The 17386-nt window shown below is 34.7% G+C and overlaps 1 protein-coding gene across 5 annotated transcripts in view; it reads right to left on the reverse strand.

Annotated features, from left to right (window-relative positions):
- Positions 1-17386, reverse strand: part of FNIP1 (folliculin interacting protein 1) — a 153758-nt gene that overhangs the window by 65319 nt on the left and 71053 nt on the right. For all 5 annotated transcript variants that reach the window (XM_047729933.1, XM_047729934.1, XM_047729931.1 and 2 more), the window contains 4 exons: positions 13301-13435; positions 9781-9881; positions 9281-9355; positions 4023-4114 (listed from right to left, as the gene is read on the reverse strand). In XM_047729933.1, the coding sequence (XP_047585889.1) occupies positions 4023-4114; positions 9281-9355; positions 9781-9881; positions 13301-13435 (403 nt within the window). The remainder of the gene's footprint in view (positions 1-4022; positions 4115-9280; positions 9356-9780; positions 9882-13300; positions 13436-17386) is intronic.

Here is a 17386-nt window from a genome sequence, read left to right on the forward strand (position 1 = left end):
TATGTAAAAAGTTGTGTTTTTTTAATAAATTAATGTTTTTAAATTTTTAATTTTTAAAACATCATCAAAAAAGGTAACCCACATAAACCAAAAAGCTCCCTGTGTTTCTCAGTAATTTCTAAGTGTATAAAGGGGTCCTGAGACCAAAAAGAATCACCGCTTAAATCTCGGGGAAAAAAATGACCTCTGAGTCTCTCCTCAACTCTGGCTTCTATTCTCTTCTCCCCACTGAAACTGTTTACGTAGGCCACCAAAAGCCTCCCCATTGACTAATGCAGTTCATACTCTTATGTTACCTTATTATATATTTGATGCTGACTAAATTACACTTTGAACTTTTCCCCACAGTTCAGTGATTACAAAGTAGGCTTTTTTCCTTCATCCTCTTTATGTGCTTCTTTTCACCTACTCCTTCTTTTCTTTTTTTTTTTTTAAGATTTTATTTATTTGACAGACAGAGATCACAAGTAGGCAGAGAGGCAGGCAGAGAGAGGAGGAAGCAGTCTCCCTGCTGAGCAGAAGCCCGATGTGGGACTCGATCCCAGGATCCTGGGATCATTACCTGAGCCGAAGGCAGAGGCTTTAACCCACTGAGCCACCCAGACGCCCTACTCCTTCTTTCTTTAAGCCAACATTCCCCAGGATTTTAGCCTCAAACATTTCCTTCTCATTCTTTAACATTTCCTAGGTCACCTCATTCATTCTTACACTTTCATTTATCATTTACAAGCTAATGTTTCACAAATCCATGGGAGATACAGCTGTCTAATAAAGAACTATGCTCTCCCTTCTATTTTATCAAGTAGTTTCTGGGAAGCTACCCAGCTAGGGATCTTATTTCTCAACTCTTATATATAGGTGAAGCCATGTGATTAATTACCACTAATGGAACCTGAACAAAACTGATATATGTCATGTTCAGGCTGAGGTTGGTTATGAAATAGATGTGCCTTTTCCATACTCAATTCCTTTCCACTGGCTTTGTGCAGCTAAGCACAACCTTGGAAACTACATGATGAAGAAGGCAGAACTCCCAGAAGGAGAAAAACTGTTAATCAATGAGGAACACTCTTTCGAATTTCACATGACTGGAAACAAAAAACAAAAACCAAAAAAAACTTTACTGCTTTTAAATTATTTTATGTTCACTAATTTTTATGTTATAGCACCTACTGCTACACCTACTAAAGAACTATAATGGATATCTTTACTCGAATAACCAACCAATACTTCTATTCCAACATACATAAACCTAAAATTACCAATTCCTAATCTCTTCTGTTCCTTCCAATAAATGGCATCAATATCCAAGCAATTATACAACCATACAGCAAAGTGCCACACTTGAGTTCTTTCTCCTCCCTTCTTCCTCTAATTACCAAGTCCTGTCCACTCTATTTCCCATAAGGAACCTCTCAACAACTCCCTGTCCTCACTGACAGTCTTAGTCTAGGTCTCCATTATCTGACACTTAGATTATCAGAAGGACCTTCTAATACAGATCTTTTCCTCAATCCCATCAGTTCACTTAAATCCTTTCCCACTGCAATTAGAATACTCTTTTGAAGATATAAAGCTAATCTGATCATGCTTCTCTAGTCTGACAACTCCTCTGTGGTCACCTTCAGAACGCACCACAAAGATCTCTAGCTAAAAGGAGTATAACTGACTAAGTACCCCCAAGATGATGTGTTCTGACATCTACTGTGATGTCTGTGCAAGGCCACATACCCTATAGGCTACTGTTAGCCAATAACTCATCACAGCAGAAACAGTAAGGCAGGCACATTTTGGAACACATGTGACAACAAACTTTGATTTAAAGACTTGTCAATGGCCTTACCAAACCTTCCATGCATTGCATGGCAGGATAGGACACTTCCATTCAATCTTCTCTCTTCATTTGGAGTCAGACTTGGATCACAATCTGATGGTTCTCTTGACCTTTACCAGATCCCTGCCTCATTTCCTCTCACAGTCATTTCTCCTAATATTAACCTTGCATGTTTAATCGTGCCTTGGCACCTGTTAAAAAACAGGCAGAGGACCAAAACTAACATACCCTCACTACTACTCAACTGCTTAACGCTTAAGTTCAAATCCTCACTACAGCCCAAAGTGTCCTTTGTCATCAACCTCCTATTCACTTTTTTTTTAATTTCTTTTAACTCTATTTACTCCTATTCTTTGCTCCATCAACACTAATTTATTCATATTCTTTCCTCATGCTATCATCTCTTGCTCCTAGGTTTGTGCACACACTACTGCATCTTCCTAGAATGTTTCTGTCTGCAAACAAAGGGCTAATCCTTCAAGAATAGGCTTTATATCTTCAAGAAAGTCTGGGACTCTCCAGGACTGGATTAGGTACTCTTCCTCATTTCTATCACACCATGCTCTTTAACATGTTCAAGAATTAACTGCACTCTACTATAGTTGTTGTATTTCTTGTGTGATTCGCACTAACTATAAATCTGTTGAGGCAGGGAGTGTGTCTGGTTTACCACTGTACCCTCAGGGCCTAGCAGAGTGCTTAAGCATACAACAGGTGCTCAATAAGTATTTGCAAATTAACTGGAAATGTAAAAAAAAAATAAGAAATGGTACTCAGATATCCTTGAGTCACAATTACAAACGTGCAAGTAAAAGACACTCATTATTTAAAGTCTGTACTTTGTTAAATGAATTTCCTATCCTGTATTAAAACACAGGAGATGAGTATATCTAGCATCCATAAGGTAATTTACTGTATTAAGTAATAATGAATTTGAATTATTAAAATAGGTTTTAATTAACCTCTTGAGCTTTGAAAAGTGTCAAATTATAAAGAAAAAAGATGCAGTTATCTCACCACATTTTTACTTTATTAAAACCAATGAAATAACTGATCATTTGAGTTATGAAAAAGCAGTACTCCTCTATTTTTCTAAAAAATGTGCAAAGTTTCTTTTTTTTAAAGACTTACCTATTTTGAGAGAGAAAGAGAGCATGCAAACAGGGGGAGGGGCAGAAAGAGAGAGAAAATCTCAAGCAGATTCACTGAGCACAGAGCCCAACATGGGGCTTGACCTCACAACCCTGACATCCTGACCTGAACCAAAATCAAGAGTTGGATGCTTAACCAACTGAGCCACCCAGGCTCCCCAAAATATGCAAACTTTCTAAAGTACATGCCTGACACTGTAACTAGCCCATATTATTTGCTGTATAAATGGTTGCTCATGTGAATGAACATGAATTATAAAAAATAATAGATTACAATATGGTTCAAGTTGGAAGAAAAACTCTTTCCTATTTATATATGTAACTAATATTTTTTAAAATCAATTTGAAATAAAAATTCTCACTAAATAGATAGAGAAATATTTATCCTTGTCTAATTGCTGTCCACGTTCTGGCATGTTAGTTATTTGCGTACCAGGAATATGGCCAGCATCAATTTAGGTGAGCTTTGTAGGGTAAAACAAATGACTAGAAATTTTAGGAACAGTTTGTCACTTCAGAATGTTGAACTTAAATAATAACAGTCAACTATCCAAATCACTAATGAGGCTGTTATTTTAATAAATCTTCAAGGGAACATAAAATTTGAATATCTGCTCATCTATCTGAATTCAGGTCACAAAAATGAGCACCATTTCAAAATTACTTTTATGGTCTGGGAAGACAGAATGGAGAATAATACCAGTATTCTTCAGCTGAAATATTCAAAAAAGCTGGTAAGGACTTCTTATATGAATGAGAGTGCCTTTCAAAGATGCATCAAAGTTAAAAACAAAAAACAAACCAGATATACCTTCAGCAGTTCTTTTTCAAATACAAAATATTGTTCAAATATACAAAAATTATGTTTTTCAAATAATACAAATGTTATATATACTGCCAATTTAAATTCCTTTTCCACTTCTAGTATGTCAAACTCTGTGGTCTTATTAAAAGGTCTACATTATTAAAAACAAACTGCAAATCTTTGTTTTACTGTTAACCTATTTAAAACTTGTAAAACCAAAGGAACCATTTACCTATATTTCCAAGTAGTCCATTAATAACTGTGTTATTATCAGCCTTTAATGTACTGTTGTCCTGATTGATGAATTCAAGACTGTCCTGTAGCCTAAAGGGAAAAAGAAACAATAAATTGCAAATTCATTTTATGTTCTTTATAGCAATTCTTTGCATAATCCCAATGAAATTTTAAGTATAAAACTATTTTTTTTTTTAAGTTTTAAGTATTCTTATTAGTTTACAGCACTAAATCAGGGGTTGGCAAACTACACCTTGAGGGTTAAATCCACCCTGCTGCCTGTTCTTATAAATAAAGTTTTACTGGAACATAGCCATGCTATGTATACAGCCATGTATGTACTGTGTATGGATGCTTTAATGCTACAATGGTAGAGCTGAGAAACCAGACATACTGAGAGCCCAGAAAGCTAAAATTATTCACTACTTAGAACTTTACAGAAAAAGGTTACTGACCCCAATTTAAATTGTAAAGCTTTCCCTTGTATTTTGGACCTGAAATTATTTCCTAAACTTCCGGCAGGAATAAAAAAAAGACAAACAAGAACAAAAATCAAGGTATCATCAGTTCACACATTATAAATGAACTGTATAACTTCTGCTAGTAAATCTTTCAAAGTAACAAAAATAGAACTACTTTATGCTTTTAGTACAAAGTATCCTTCCTAGGGATTTTTAAAACCACAAATAAAAAATTAGAAAAGATGAAGAAACTGAGAGGATCAGAGCTAGAACCAGTGATTCCAATGTAGGATCTCTAATTTCTATTTTAGTATTAAACTCTTGAAAATTAGCACTTGTTACATCACTATTTTTTAAGCATCCATAATACTGCAAAAAAATCTCTTTCCCTTTCCTTCCTTCCTAAAAGAAAAGTTAATAAAGAGCTGTAAGTATTAGAACCTTAGCAAATGAAACCCCTGATAGGTCTTTTTGGAGCATTTTCAACTAATGGAACCTTCTGAGAATTTTTCAAGGTTTGAGTAGCTTCCCTGCTACCTTTCAACTTTGGGTAACTCCACAGATTCTGATAGCCAGTGTTCTGACCTGGATCCTGCAGGCCATCAATGGAATCCACTAAAACCTCACTCTAGCCCTAGTCCTTCATTTACCAAGTTCTGGCATGTAGCCCATGATTCTAGTATCAGGCCTGCCTTTATTTCAGCCTCACTTTTCTAATCTTAGCATTAACACCCTGTGGTAATCTTGTGCCCCACCATGGGTGACCTGTGCCACTCCTGATTGCAGAGTTAATTCTACAATCTAAAAACTGAAGAGCACAATATACAGATGCTAACTCGGCATGTCACTACAAAACGGTAAATCCATATCTCATCCTAACATGGGAATGCTGTCAACATTTTACTTCCAGACATAGCTTCCAGAAGCAAATTAGAGAAAGAGAAAGCACATTTCCTATTCTTCAACTAAACTCAAGTAAGAAGTAATCTGAATTCCATAGAGAGAATAGCTTATTGAATAAAAAAAAAAATCCAACATTATGCTGCCTATAAGAGATTCAGTTCAGCTTTGAGAATATATATAAACTCAATATGAAGGAAGAGAAAAAGATAATCCATGTAAATGGAAATAAAAAAAGAACAGAGATAGCTATACTTATATCAGAAAAAAAATGGACTTCAAACCAAAAACAGTAATGAGAAACTTTAAAAATGGTCATATAATAAGAAGAGCAATTCATCAAAAAAACATAGCAAGTAACAATCACAAATACAGACGCACTCAACATCAGAGACACCTAAATATATTAAGCAAATACTAACATATGTAAAGAGACAACAATGCAATAACTAGTAAAAGACTTTAACATTCTACTTTCAACAATTAATAGATCATCCAGACATTAAGTCAGCAAGGAAATGTTGTACTTGAACCATATCTTAGGCCAAACGGAGCTAAGAGATATATACATATACAGATATATCCAAGAATAGCAGAATACCATTCTTCTCAAGTGGACATGGAATATTTTCTAATACTGATCACATGATATGTCACAAAACAGGTTTTAGCAAATTTAAGAAGGCTGAAATGAAACCACATATCTTTTCTGACCAGAATGGTGTAATACTAAAAATCAGTAACAAAAGGAAAGCTGGACAGTTCACAAATATGTGGAGATTAAACAACATGCTTCTGAACAACCAATGAGTCAAAGAAGAAATCAAAGGGCAAATCAAGAAATACCTTGAAACAAATAAAAATGGAAGCACAGCATATCAAAACCTGTGAAATATTACAAAAGCAGTTCAAAGAGGGAAGTGAGAGCAATAAATGTTTACAGTAAAAAGCCAAAAAGATCTCAAATAAATGATCTTGAATTATACCTCAAAAACTGAGAAAAAAATAAAGTCCACAATTAGTTAGGAAGGAAATAAAGACCAATAGGAGAATGAAATAGAAAAAGGAAAAATAACATTGAAGATCAATTAAACTAAGAGCTGGTTTTCTGAAGAGACAAAATCATCAAACCTTTAGCTAATCCAGGAAAAAAGAGGACTCGAATAAATGAAATTAAAAATGAGACACTACATCTGATACCATACAAATAAAAAGGATCATGAGACTGCTATAGTTACACAACAAAATGAATAACCTATAAAAAATGGATAAATTCCTAGAAACATACAACATACCAAGAATGAATCATGAAGAAATAAAAAATGTGAACAGACCAATAATGAGTAAGGAAAATGAATCATTCATCGAAAATCTTCCAACACAAGAAAAGCCAAGGAGACCAGATGATTTCCTTGGTAAATTCTACCAAACATATAAAGTAGAATTAATGCCAATTCTACTCAAACTGTTCAAAAAAATTAAAGAAGGAACACTCCCAAACTCATCTTACAAGGCCAGTGTTATCCTGACACCAAGGCCAGATAACATTATAAGAAAATAAAATTACAGATCACTTCTCTTGACTATTGTAAATGCAAAAATTCTCCACAAAATATTAGCAAACCAAATTCAACAGAACATTAAAAGGATTATTCAATGTGATCAAGTAGGATTGATTGGGCTGCAAGGATGCTTCAGTATACACAAAATAATAAGTGAGAATTACCACTTTAAAAGAATGAAAGATAAAAATCATATGATCAAGTCAACAGATGCAGAAAAAGCATATGACCAGGGCACCTGGCTGGCTCAGTTGGTTAAGTGTCTGCCTTTGGCTCGGGTCATGATCCCAGGGTCCTGGGACAGAGCCCTGCATCGGGTTCCCTGCTCTGTGGGGAACCTGCTTCTCCCTCGCCTCCCCACTCATGCTGTCACTATCTCTGTCTCTCTCAAATAAATAAATAAAAACCTTAAACAAGGAAGGAAGGAAGGAAGGAGCGAAGGGGGAGAAAGAAAGTGAGCATATGACAAAATATGTCTTTCCATGAAAAAAACCCTCAAAAAAGTAGGTTGGAAGAACAAATATTGTTAAAATGTCCATATTACCCAAAGTCATCTATACATTCAATCCAAGTCTTATCAAAATTCCAATGGGATTTTTCACAGAAATAATAAAACAATCCTAAAATTTGTATGGTGCTACAAAAGACCCTGAATAGCAAAGCAATCCTGAGAAAAACTATACTGCAAAGCTAACATAATCAAAACATTATAGTACTAGCATAAAAACAAACACACAAAACAATGGAACAGAATTTAAGAGCCCAGAAAAAAACCCTGGATATTCAGTCAACTAATATTTGATAAGGGACCCAAGAACATTTAACTGGGAAAGGATAGTGCCTTCAATAAATGATGATGGGAAAACTGAATAACCACTCACAAAAATTAACTCAAAATTGATTAAAATTATAAACAAAAGACCCCAACACTGCAAATCTCCTACAAGAAACCATAGGGCAAAAAAGCTCCTTGACATTGGTCATAGCAGCAATTTCCTAGATATGACACAAACAGCACAAGCAACAAAAGCAAAAATAAATAAATGGGAATACATCACACTAAAAAGCCTCTGCACAGCAAATAAACACTAACAAAATGAAAAGGCGATCTATGGAATGGTAAAATATATTTGCAAATCCTTTATCAGATAAAGGGTTACTATCCAAAATATATAAATAATTCATACAAATTAACAGCAAAAAACAACCTGACTAAAAAATTAATACCTCCTCTGAATATTCAAAAGAACTGAACAATTTTCCAAAGAAGACATGCAAATGGTTAAGAGGTACATGAAAGAAATGCTAGACATCACTAATCATCAGTGAAATGCAAACCAAACCATAAAAAGGTATCACCCCACACCTTTTATAATTGTGAACATCAAAAAGACAAGAGATTATCAAGTGGTGGACAGGGTATCCAGAAAAGGGAACCCTTATGCACTGTTGGTGGGAATAAAACTGATGCAGCCACTGAGAAAAGAGCGTGAAGGTTCTTCAAAAAATTAAAAATAGAACTACCACGTGATCCAGAAATCCCACTTTTGGATATATATCCAAAGGAACTCAAATGAGGATCTCAGAGCATTCAGATGTTCACTGTGGTATTAGTGACAACTGTCAATAAATGGAGACAAACTAAGAGTCTACCAACAGATGAATGGATAAAATGCCATACAGATACACACACACAGGAATATTATCTGACTTTGAGAAAAGGGAATCCTGCCATTTGTGACAATCTGAATGAACCTTAAGGGCATTATGCTAAGTGAAATAAGTCAGACAGAGAGACAAACACTATATAGTATCACTTACATGTGTAATATAAAAAAACTGAACAAAGAGAAACAGAAAGCAGGGTGGTGGTTACACGGGTTGAGAGTGGGGGAAATGGGGAGATAACGGTCAAAGGGTACAAACATTAGTTGCAAGGTTAATAAGTTCTGAGATCTAATGTATAGCATGCTGACTATAGCTAATAATAGTTATTTTATACACTTGAAAGTTGCTCAAAGAGTAAATCTTAACTGTTCTCACTGCAAAAAAGAAATGGTAATTTTGACAGAATGGTAGCGTTAGCTAATGCTATGATGGTAATCATTCTGCAACACATTCTAAATGTGTTGTACACATTAAATTGACACAATGTTAGATGTCAATTATATCTCAATAAAGCTTGAGAAAAAGTCTGGCCTCCATAAATTTCCAAACTTAAGGGATGGAAGAAAATCTCAATTTAAACTGCAACCTTGGGTAGAGTCTGTTAGTTTTCACACTTTGCACATCCTAAATAATTCATTTCTCTCAGCATTCATAATCACACTTACGTATTGAGACTTCCACAGATACTGCTGCCAGTCCGTGCAGTAAAAACTTTGCTGAGCATAAGCTGTGGAGGGGAACTATGAAGAAAAAGAAAGGGACAGAGAGAGATCAAAACTAAAACATAAAAACCTTCTCAATTTATTACAAATAAAAATGTACCTGGGCACCTGGGTGGCTTAGTAGGTTAAGTGTAGACTATTGATTTTGGCTCAGGTCATGGTTTCAGGGTTGTGAGATTAAGCCCATGTCAGGCTGCACACTGGGCATGGAGACTGCTTAAGATTCTCTCTCCCCCTCTCCCTATTTCCATTCCCCCTTCCCAAAAAACGTACAAATCACAAAAATTTCACTGCATGGTTCCAACAGTCATGAAGTAGCATGAAACCCATAAAACACCATAAATCTGACAAGCTCCATCTGTGTGAAGACTACAGGAAATTCTCTCATCTTCAAAAAATTATATGTTCTAAAATGGATTATGAAAAATCAGAAAAGCCCTCACCGGATCTGATGAATTTTTAAGGTAGACCCTTTATAGCTCATTGCTACTGAGCCAAACATCATCTCTCCAAGCATATTGGCATCAGAAGAGCACCGAGAACCCTAAAAAAAAAATCAGAACATTAATAAAACTGCAAAATTTAAAACTTATTTCAAATATTGAATTTTACTGAAAATTCCTTTGCTGCAGTTATTCTACACAACTCTACATATTTTTAAAAAGTGACTCTACATTGTAAATACTGTTCTATAGCTTGATTTTCTTTATTTCACAATATGTTAGAGATCTAACCATGTTGTTATACAAATACTCCTTTTAAATACATAGTATTCTACTGTATGAAAATACCACAGCTGCTCTTACTGATAGGCATTTAGGTTACTTCCTGGTTCTTGCTATTATAATAATGCTTAATGCTTAAATAAACACTGTTAACCGCATCTTGTGCATATGCAATGTTTCTCCAGGACAGAAAATAAGAAATAGAATTCATTGAACATGCAGAACAGTTTTTACTGCTCTTACTGTGCAAAAGAGGTATCTAGAAACAGGGTAATGTATATCTATTTTGTATTTTTTAAAAGAACTTATTTAAAATGTTAGAATGTCTTATTCTCAAAGAAGTCAAATTAAAAGTTACTCCTTTCCATTTTTCTTCAAATGTCTTTGTCATCACAGGAGTCAGAAAAAAAGGTAACATTGAACTCATCTATTTGGTTACTAATTAGATACTGTGGTAAACATCACTAACTACCCCCAAAATAGCTTATTCTTTATTTTTTGAAGTCTAATTTGTTTCAGGGCAGCAATGTGCCCAACCAAAAATTTAAAAAAGAATTTTTTTTAAATGCATTTCACAGCCTTCCTTGTAGACAAATCGAGAGTTGGTTTCTACATCCAAAAGGTTAAATTAATGGTTGGAGCAGCACCTTTCAGAACTTACACATTTATAAGGCCTGGTCAATGATATAAATGGAAGTCTCTGGAGATGGAGATGCCATATTAGGACCAAAAGGCAACAATTACACATGAACTCTGGCTAAGATAAGGATGCCTTGGTTTTCTTTTCTTTTTTTTTTTAAAGATTTTATTTATTTATTTGACAGAGAGAAATCACAAGCAGGCAGAGAGGCAGGCAGAGAGAGAGGAGGAAGCAGGCTCCCTGCCGAGCAGAAAGCCCGATGCGGGGCTCGAACCCAGGACCTGGGATCATGACCTGAGCCGAAGGCAGCGGCTCAACCCACTGAGCCACCCAGGCACCCCATGGATGCCTTGGTTTTCTAAAGCCATCTTGAAACCCATGTATCATACCTAGACAGCCTTTCAGACTTCTTGTCATATGAACAAAATAATCCCTAGGTATAATCCAATTCCTAATTTATACAGTTATGTAATAAAACAAGTGATAAGGAAGAGGATCTATATAATTATGTAAGATAGTAGTTGAGTATTGTTTATAAATTTCACTAAGCCATTCCATCATAAAAATAAAAAATTGGGAGGATTTTTTAAGAAATATTTAAAAGACTCTTCTGATAACAAATTGTTGAAGACCCCCATTTTACATGTAGAGGACAGGGAATACATCTGCATACTATTTTTATTTTTATGTGATTCCTTTATTTACTTAATGCCTATCTGGGTTTTTTAAAAAAATCTATGTATTTGCATTTGCTAACTTTCTTTAAAAAATCTTCAAATAGCAATCTATTTCATTATATGTAACTTTTGTATTAGTTTTTATACATATTCATTTATATATTATTCTTTCTCTCTTAGGTACTACAGTCTTAATTTTGTTTTAATAAAGACACAAAGCTAATGTTTAAGAAAAAAACACTTCTGATATACCTAGTTACTAAAATAACTCATCTAGGGATCTGATTGAGAAAAAATTTTTATTTCAAAACACGAAGGTTTGGTGACTAAGAACAACATTTTGGAAAGAGAGCTGAATAATTCTAATGATCAAGTGCAAAGGCTTTTTTTTTTTTTTTTAAAGATCAATGCCAATCTTCAAAACTATTATGAATTCAACTATCAAAGCATTTATATATTTTACTAATAAAACCGGAAAAGAGTCCTCCAAAAGCAAATATAGTAAAAATAAATTTGTGTTCAAATTGTATTAGACCAGAGTTTTCCAGTAAAGGTTCTCCTTACCTGCTCTAATACATATCAAATGTTATCATGAATGTCATGTTATGTATTTTTATGTGACATAATCTATAATAAAGTTTATAATTTAAAAAGTGCTGTTATCTTTCATTTTTCTTTTCTTTTCTTTTTTTTTTTTTAATAAGGCCCTTACTTAAAAGGTCAATTTTTTAAAGTACCAATTGCTGGAAGCTATTAATCTGTAATAATCTGTGTAGATCAAAGATAATGTCCTAGTTACCCAAAATCACATTTTATCAAGTATAGTGAACTATATGCTACAATAATTCAATCTCTCTTGCTAAAAGAGCAGATTTCCAGGACCATACTGAACCAATCAGAATATCTGGGCACAAAGCCTGGGAATCTGAACTTTAAAAAAGTAAATCTCTATGGATCTTGATGCAACATGAGGGTACAATCACTCAATGGTTCAGCATTTCTACAATCTGGATCCATGTGCTAATATTCATTTTTAACTGCATTACAGCAGGAAGAAATGCAAAGTTACACAACTCAATCAGCAAACATCCAACCTGGTATGATGATGTCACATAGCATAACACTATTAGGAACTTACTAATTTGTCATGCTTAAGCTGGAGGAGAAACAGGGGAAGACAGGGCCAACTATATAGTACTTCCTAGTACCTGGATTCTAAATACCTCAGAGCTCTTTCACATACACTGTACACATGACCGGATAGAAGGGTCACTTCCCATCCAAACACAATTACCTAACTACAAATAATTTAAAGACCCAGAATTCCATGTTGATATTGCTAAATATGAAATACTTGTGATACATTCATGTAAGCTTGGATGACACAAATAAGTTCACACAGATGACATATACTTGGTATGAAACCAAACACTTAACGTTATATGTAAAATATAACAAGTTTATACAGAAGTTCCCACTAGGTACTAATTTGTTTAACTTTGTATTTTAAAAGAGATTATCTGAAAAATATAAATGTCCATTTCTGCATGTGTATACTTCCAATCATACTTTAATTTCATACTACAGCCAAACTGTATATATAGGCTGTATAATATAGGTTATATTTGCATTCATATTTCAATAATTTAAAAGTATCTAAAATAAATTATTCTGATAGCCAAAAAAATCTGAATTGGGAAATAAAAGGGAGAAATTACCCTTTACTACCTATGCCCATCATTTTCTGAACTTCTCCTAAGATTTATCAAAATGCATAAACTTATTTAATTACCTGTCTCCCCAGAAGAGTAAGGACTAGGTCCTTACCCCTGGTCCCTAGGATGGTGCATAACACATTGTAGGTGCTCAAAAGTATTTGTAAATGAGTGAATGAATAAATAAATGATATCAATGACCTTACTTGGTACTTAGGACACTGGTCTTTTACATCAGAAGATGAAGTCACAGAACTATCCAGTGAGGAAGAACTGTCTCCTCCAGGTTTCAGTTGGCAGCATTTCCCAAAGACTTTTACTTGAGCATCACTACAGAGTTTCTGAAATAGAGATATTATGCCCATTCATATTATAAAAGACTTTTCATCATATACAAGTTTAATTATAATATAAAAACCTTTGAAAAAACCAAGTATGAAATAATTCAAAATAATATAACCTTGGTATAATGATTTGCATTGTACTGCATTTTCTCCGGTACTATTTTCTGTTCTTGTAGAGTTTATATTATGCTTTTCTCACCAAGATGATCAAATCATGGAGTTTTTCTATATTATTATGGTCTACAACAATGTTCATTACTAGTGATGTAATGTACTACAGCAGTTTTTGAATAACTGGATCTCAAACCCCCTTTTACACCTTTTGTGTGAGTTATATCAATTTTCTCCCATATAAGAAATTAAAAACTGAGAAATTTTTATTTTTTTTTAAGATTTTATTTTATTTATTTGACAGAGAGAGATCACAAGTAGGCAGAGAGGCAGGCAGAGAGAGGGAAGCAGACCCCCCGCTGAGCAGAGAGCCCGATGCGGGGCTCGATCCCAGGACCCTGAGATCATGACCTGAGCCGAGGACAGCGGCTCAACCCACTGAGCCACCCAGGCACCCCAAAAACTGAGAAAATTTTAATACTAATTCACTTAAATATAACAATACACATTACAGGTTAACATTATGTAACATATTTATATGAAAAAAACCCTTTTTCATTAAGTGACATTAACATAGTTTTTTTTTGTTTTTTTGTTTTTGTTTTTGTTTTTTTATTTAGTTGAGAAGGCCAGAGGGAGAAGCAGACTCCCCAAGGAGCTGGGAGCCCGATGCGGGACTCGATCCCAGAAGTCCGGGATCATGACCTGAGCTGAAGGCAGTCGCTCAACCAACTGAAGCCACCCAGGCGCCCACATTAACATAGTTTTTAAAAGATTTTATTCATTTATTTGAGAGAGAGAGAGAGAGTGTGCAAGTGAGAGAGCAGCAGATGGACAGGGAGAAACAGACTCCCCACCGAGTAAGGGATCCCAATAGGAGGCTCAATCCCAGGACCCTGAGATGACCTGAGCTGAAGGCAGACGCTTAACCAACTGAGCCACCCAGGCGCCCTATCATTAACATATTTTTATGAACAAAAGGCTTCTATAGAGAGATGTAGGGATAGGAGGAGAAATGCAAATGGAGCTTTCATATTTTACTAAATGTGTGTGTCTCTCTATATATGAACATATGTTTATTATTTTGAAATGAGAATCTATTCATGTAGTGAAGTTTTTAATAACAGCTGAGTTTAGAACCAGAAGGCTGTACAGTGGTGTAGTGTAGTATGAAAGAACCAAGTATTTCTATTTCTTTTTCTCTATGGTCTTGCTTTCCTCCTAATTTCCCAACAGGTTCTAGAGCTTTCACTGCTCACAAGTACCAAAGTTGTAATCCACCAAGGACTTTAATACTCCTAAAAATATTTATCACAGTTACCAGTATGTCACTCTTCCATGTAAAAGACTTCAGGGAGGTTTTCAGAAGAAGTAATCTGACTGAAATCACCATTTTTGAAGACCAATTATTTTACAAGTTGCCAACATCATCAAAGGCATTGTAAAAAAGAACACATGTTAATTTCAAAACCATCTCTAACCAAAAATGTAAAGAGCATGATCAACTAAAACTAAAAAGAACAAGGGCTTTAAAACTAAATAGACATGAATTTAAATCCTGCTCCTTGGCAAGTTACTTGACCTCTCTGAGCTTATCTATTTAATGAAGAGAAAAACCCTACCTAATCAGTAGAGTATTTGTGATGCGTAAGAGAGGTGTGTGTGTGTGTGTGTGTGTGTGTGTGTGTGTATCTCATTATGTACTTATATATAAATATATTAAGTGCCCTATACAGCATCTAGAACTAGCATATACAAGACCCACCTATATGATGCCTACAAGAGACTCAATTCAGGGGCGCCTGGGTGGCTCAGTGGGTTAAAGCCTCTGCCTTCAGCTCATGTCATGATCCCAGGGTCCTGGGATCAAGCCCTGCATTGGGGTCTCTGCTCAGCAGGGAGACTGCTTCCCCCTCTTTCTCTCTGCCTGCCTCTCTGCCTACTTGTGATCTCTGTCAAATAAATAAATAAAATCTTAAAAAAAAAAAAAAAAAAGAGAGACTCATTTCAGACCTAGAGTCATGCAGAGTGAAAGTGATGGAATGGAAAAGCATTTCCCATGCAAACTTAAGTGTAAAGAAACCTGGTGTAACAATACTTACATCAGACAAAATAGATGTAAAACATTAAAACAAAGACTGTAACAAGAAACAAAGATATTATATAATTAATAAAGAGGATAATTCAGGGGCGCCTGAGTGGCTCAGCTGGTTAAGCGGCTGCCTTTGGCTCGGGTCATGATCCCTGAGTCCTGGGATCAAGTCCCGCATGGGCTCTCTGCTCGGCGGGGAGTGTGCTTCCTCCTCTCTCTCTCTGCCTGCCTCTCTGCCTACTTGTGATCTCTGTCTGTCAAATAAATAAATAAAATCTTTTAAAAAGAAAAGAAAAGAAAAGAAAGTAATGGATAGTAATACAGTAATAGTAGAGGACTCCCCACTTATATCAATGGACAGATCAACCAGACAGAAAATCAACAAGAAAACAGGGCTTTGAATGACACAGTACACCAGAGAAATTTAAAATAGATATTTAGAACTATTCCATCCTAAAATAGCAGAATACACATTTTTCTCAACTAAACATGGAATATTCTCCCGAATAGATCATATATTAGGCTACAAAACAAGGATCAACAAATTTTAAAAGATCAAAGTAATACCATGCATTTTTTCTGACCACAATGCTATGAAACTAGAAATCAACCACAAGAAATAAATCTGGAAAAAACTATAAATACATGGAGGTTAAATAACGTACTACTAAACAGTGAATCAATCAACTGAGAAATTAAAGAGAAAATGAAAAAATACATGGAGACAAATGAAAATGAAAACACAATTGTCTAAACCTTTGGGATGCAGCAGAAGATGTTCTAAGAGGGAGATTTATAAAAATACAGGCCTACCTCAAGAAAGAAAAAAAAAGGCAAAAAAACAATCAGACTTCACACTTAAAGGAGTAGAAAAAGAACAAACAAAACCCAAAATCAGTAGGAGAAAGGAAATAACAAAGATTAGAGAAGAAATAAAGTAGAAACTAAAAAAACAATAGAACACATCAGTGAAACCAGGAGCTGCTTCTTTGAAAAGATCAACAAATTGATAAATCAAAAAACTGATATACCTTGGCCAGACTCATCAAAAAAAAAAAAAAAAAAGAGAGAGAGAGAGAGCGAGAACTCAAAATCATTAAGGAAAAAGGATTACAAATAACAAACCAACATGACAGAAATATATACACCATTATAAGAGATTATGAAAAATTATATACCAAAAAACTAGACAACCTAGAAGAAATGGAAAAATCCCTAGATACATATAACTCCCAAAACTAAATAAGAAATAGAAAATTTGAACAAACTGATACCAGCAACAAAATTGAATCAGTAATCAAAAACCCCCAAAAAAACAGAAGTCCAGGATCAGATGGCTTCACAGGAGAATTCCACCAAATATTTAAAGAAGAGGTAATACCTATTTTTCTCAAACTATTATTGCAAAACACTGAAGAGGAAGGAAAATTTCCAAATTCATTCTATGAGGTCAGCATCACCCTGATACCAAAACCAGATAAAGACAGCACTAAAAAAGAGAAATAAATACTGACCAATATCCCTGATGAACATAGATGCAAAAATTCTCAATAAAATACTAGCAAACCAAACTAAAAACATTAAAAAGATCATTTACCACAATTCACTGGGATTTATTCTTGGGTTGCAAAGGTGGTTCAATATTCGCAGCAAATCAATCAACATGACATAGCACATTAGCAAGAGAAATGATAAAAACCTTATGACCATTTCAGTAGATTCAGAAAAAGCATCTGATAAGGTAT

Source organism: Lutra lutra, chromosome 5 (genome assembly GCF_902655055.1).
Source record: "Lutra lutra chromosome 5, mLutLut1.2, whole genome shotgun sequence".
NCBI lineage: Eukaryota > Metazoa > Chordata > Mammalia > Carnivora > Mustelidae > Lutra > Lutra lutra.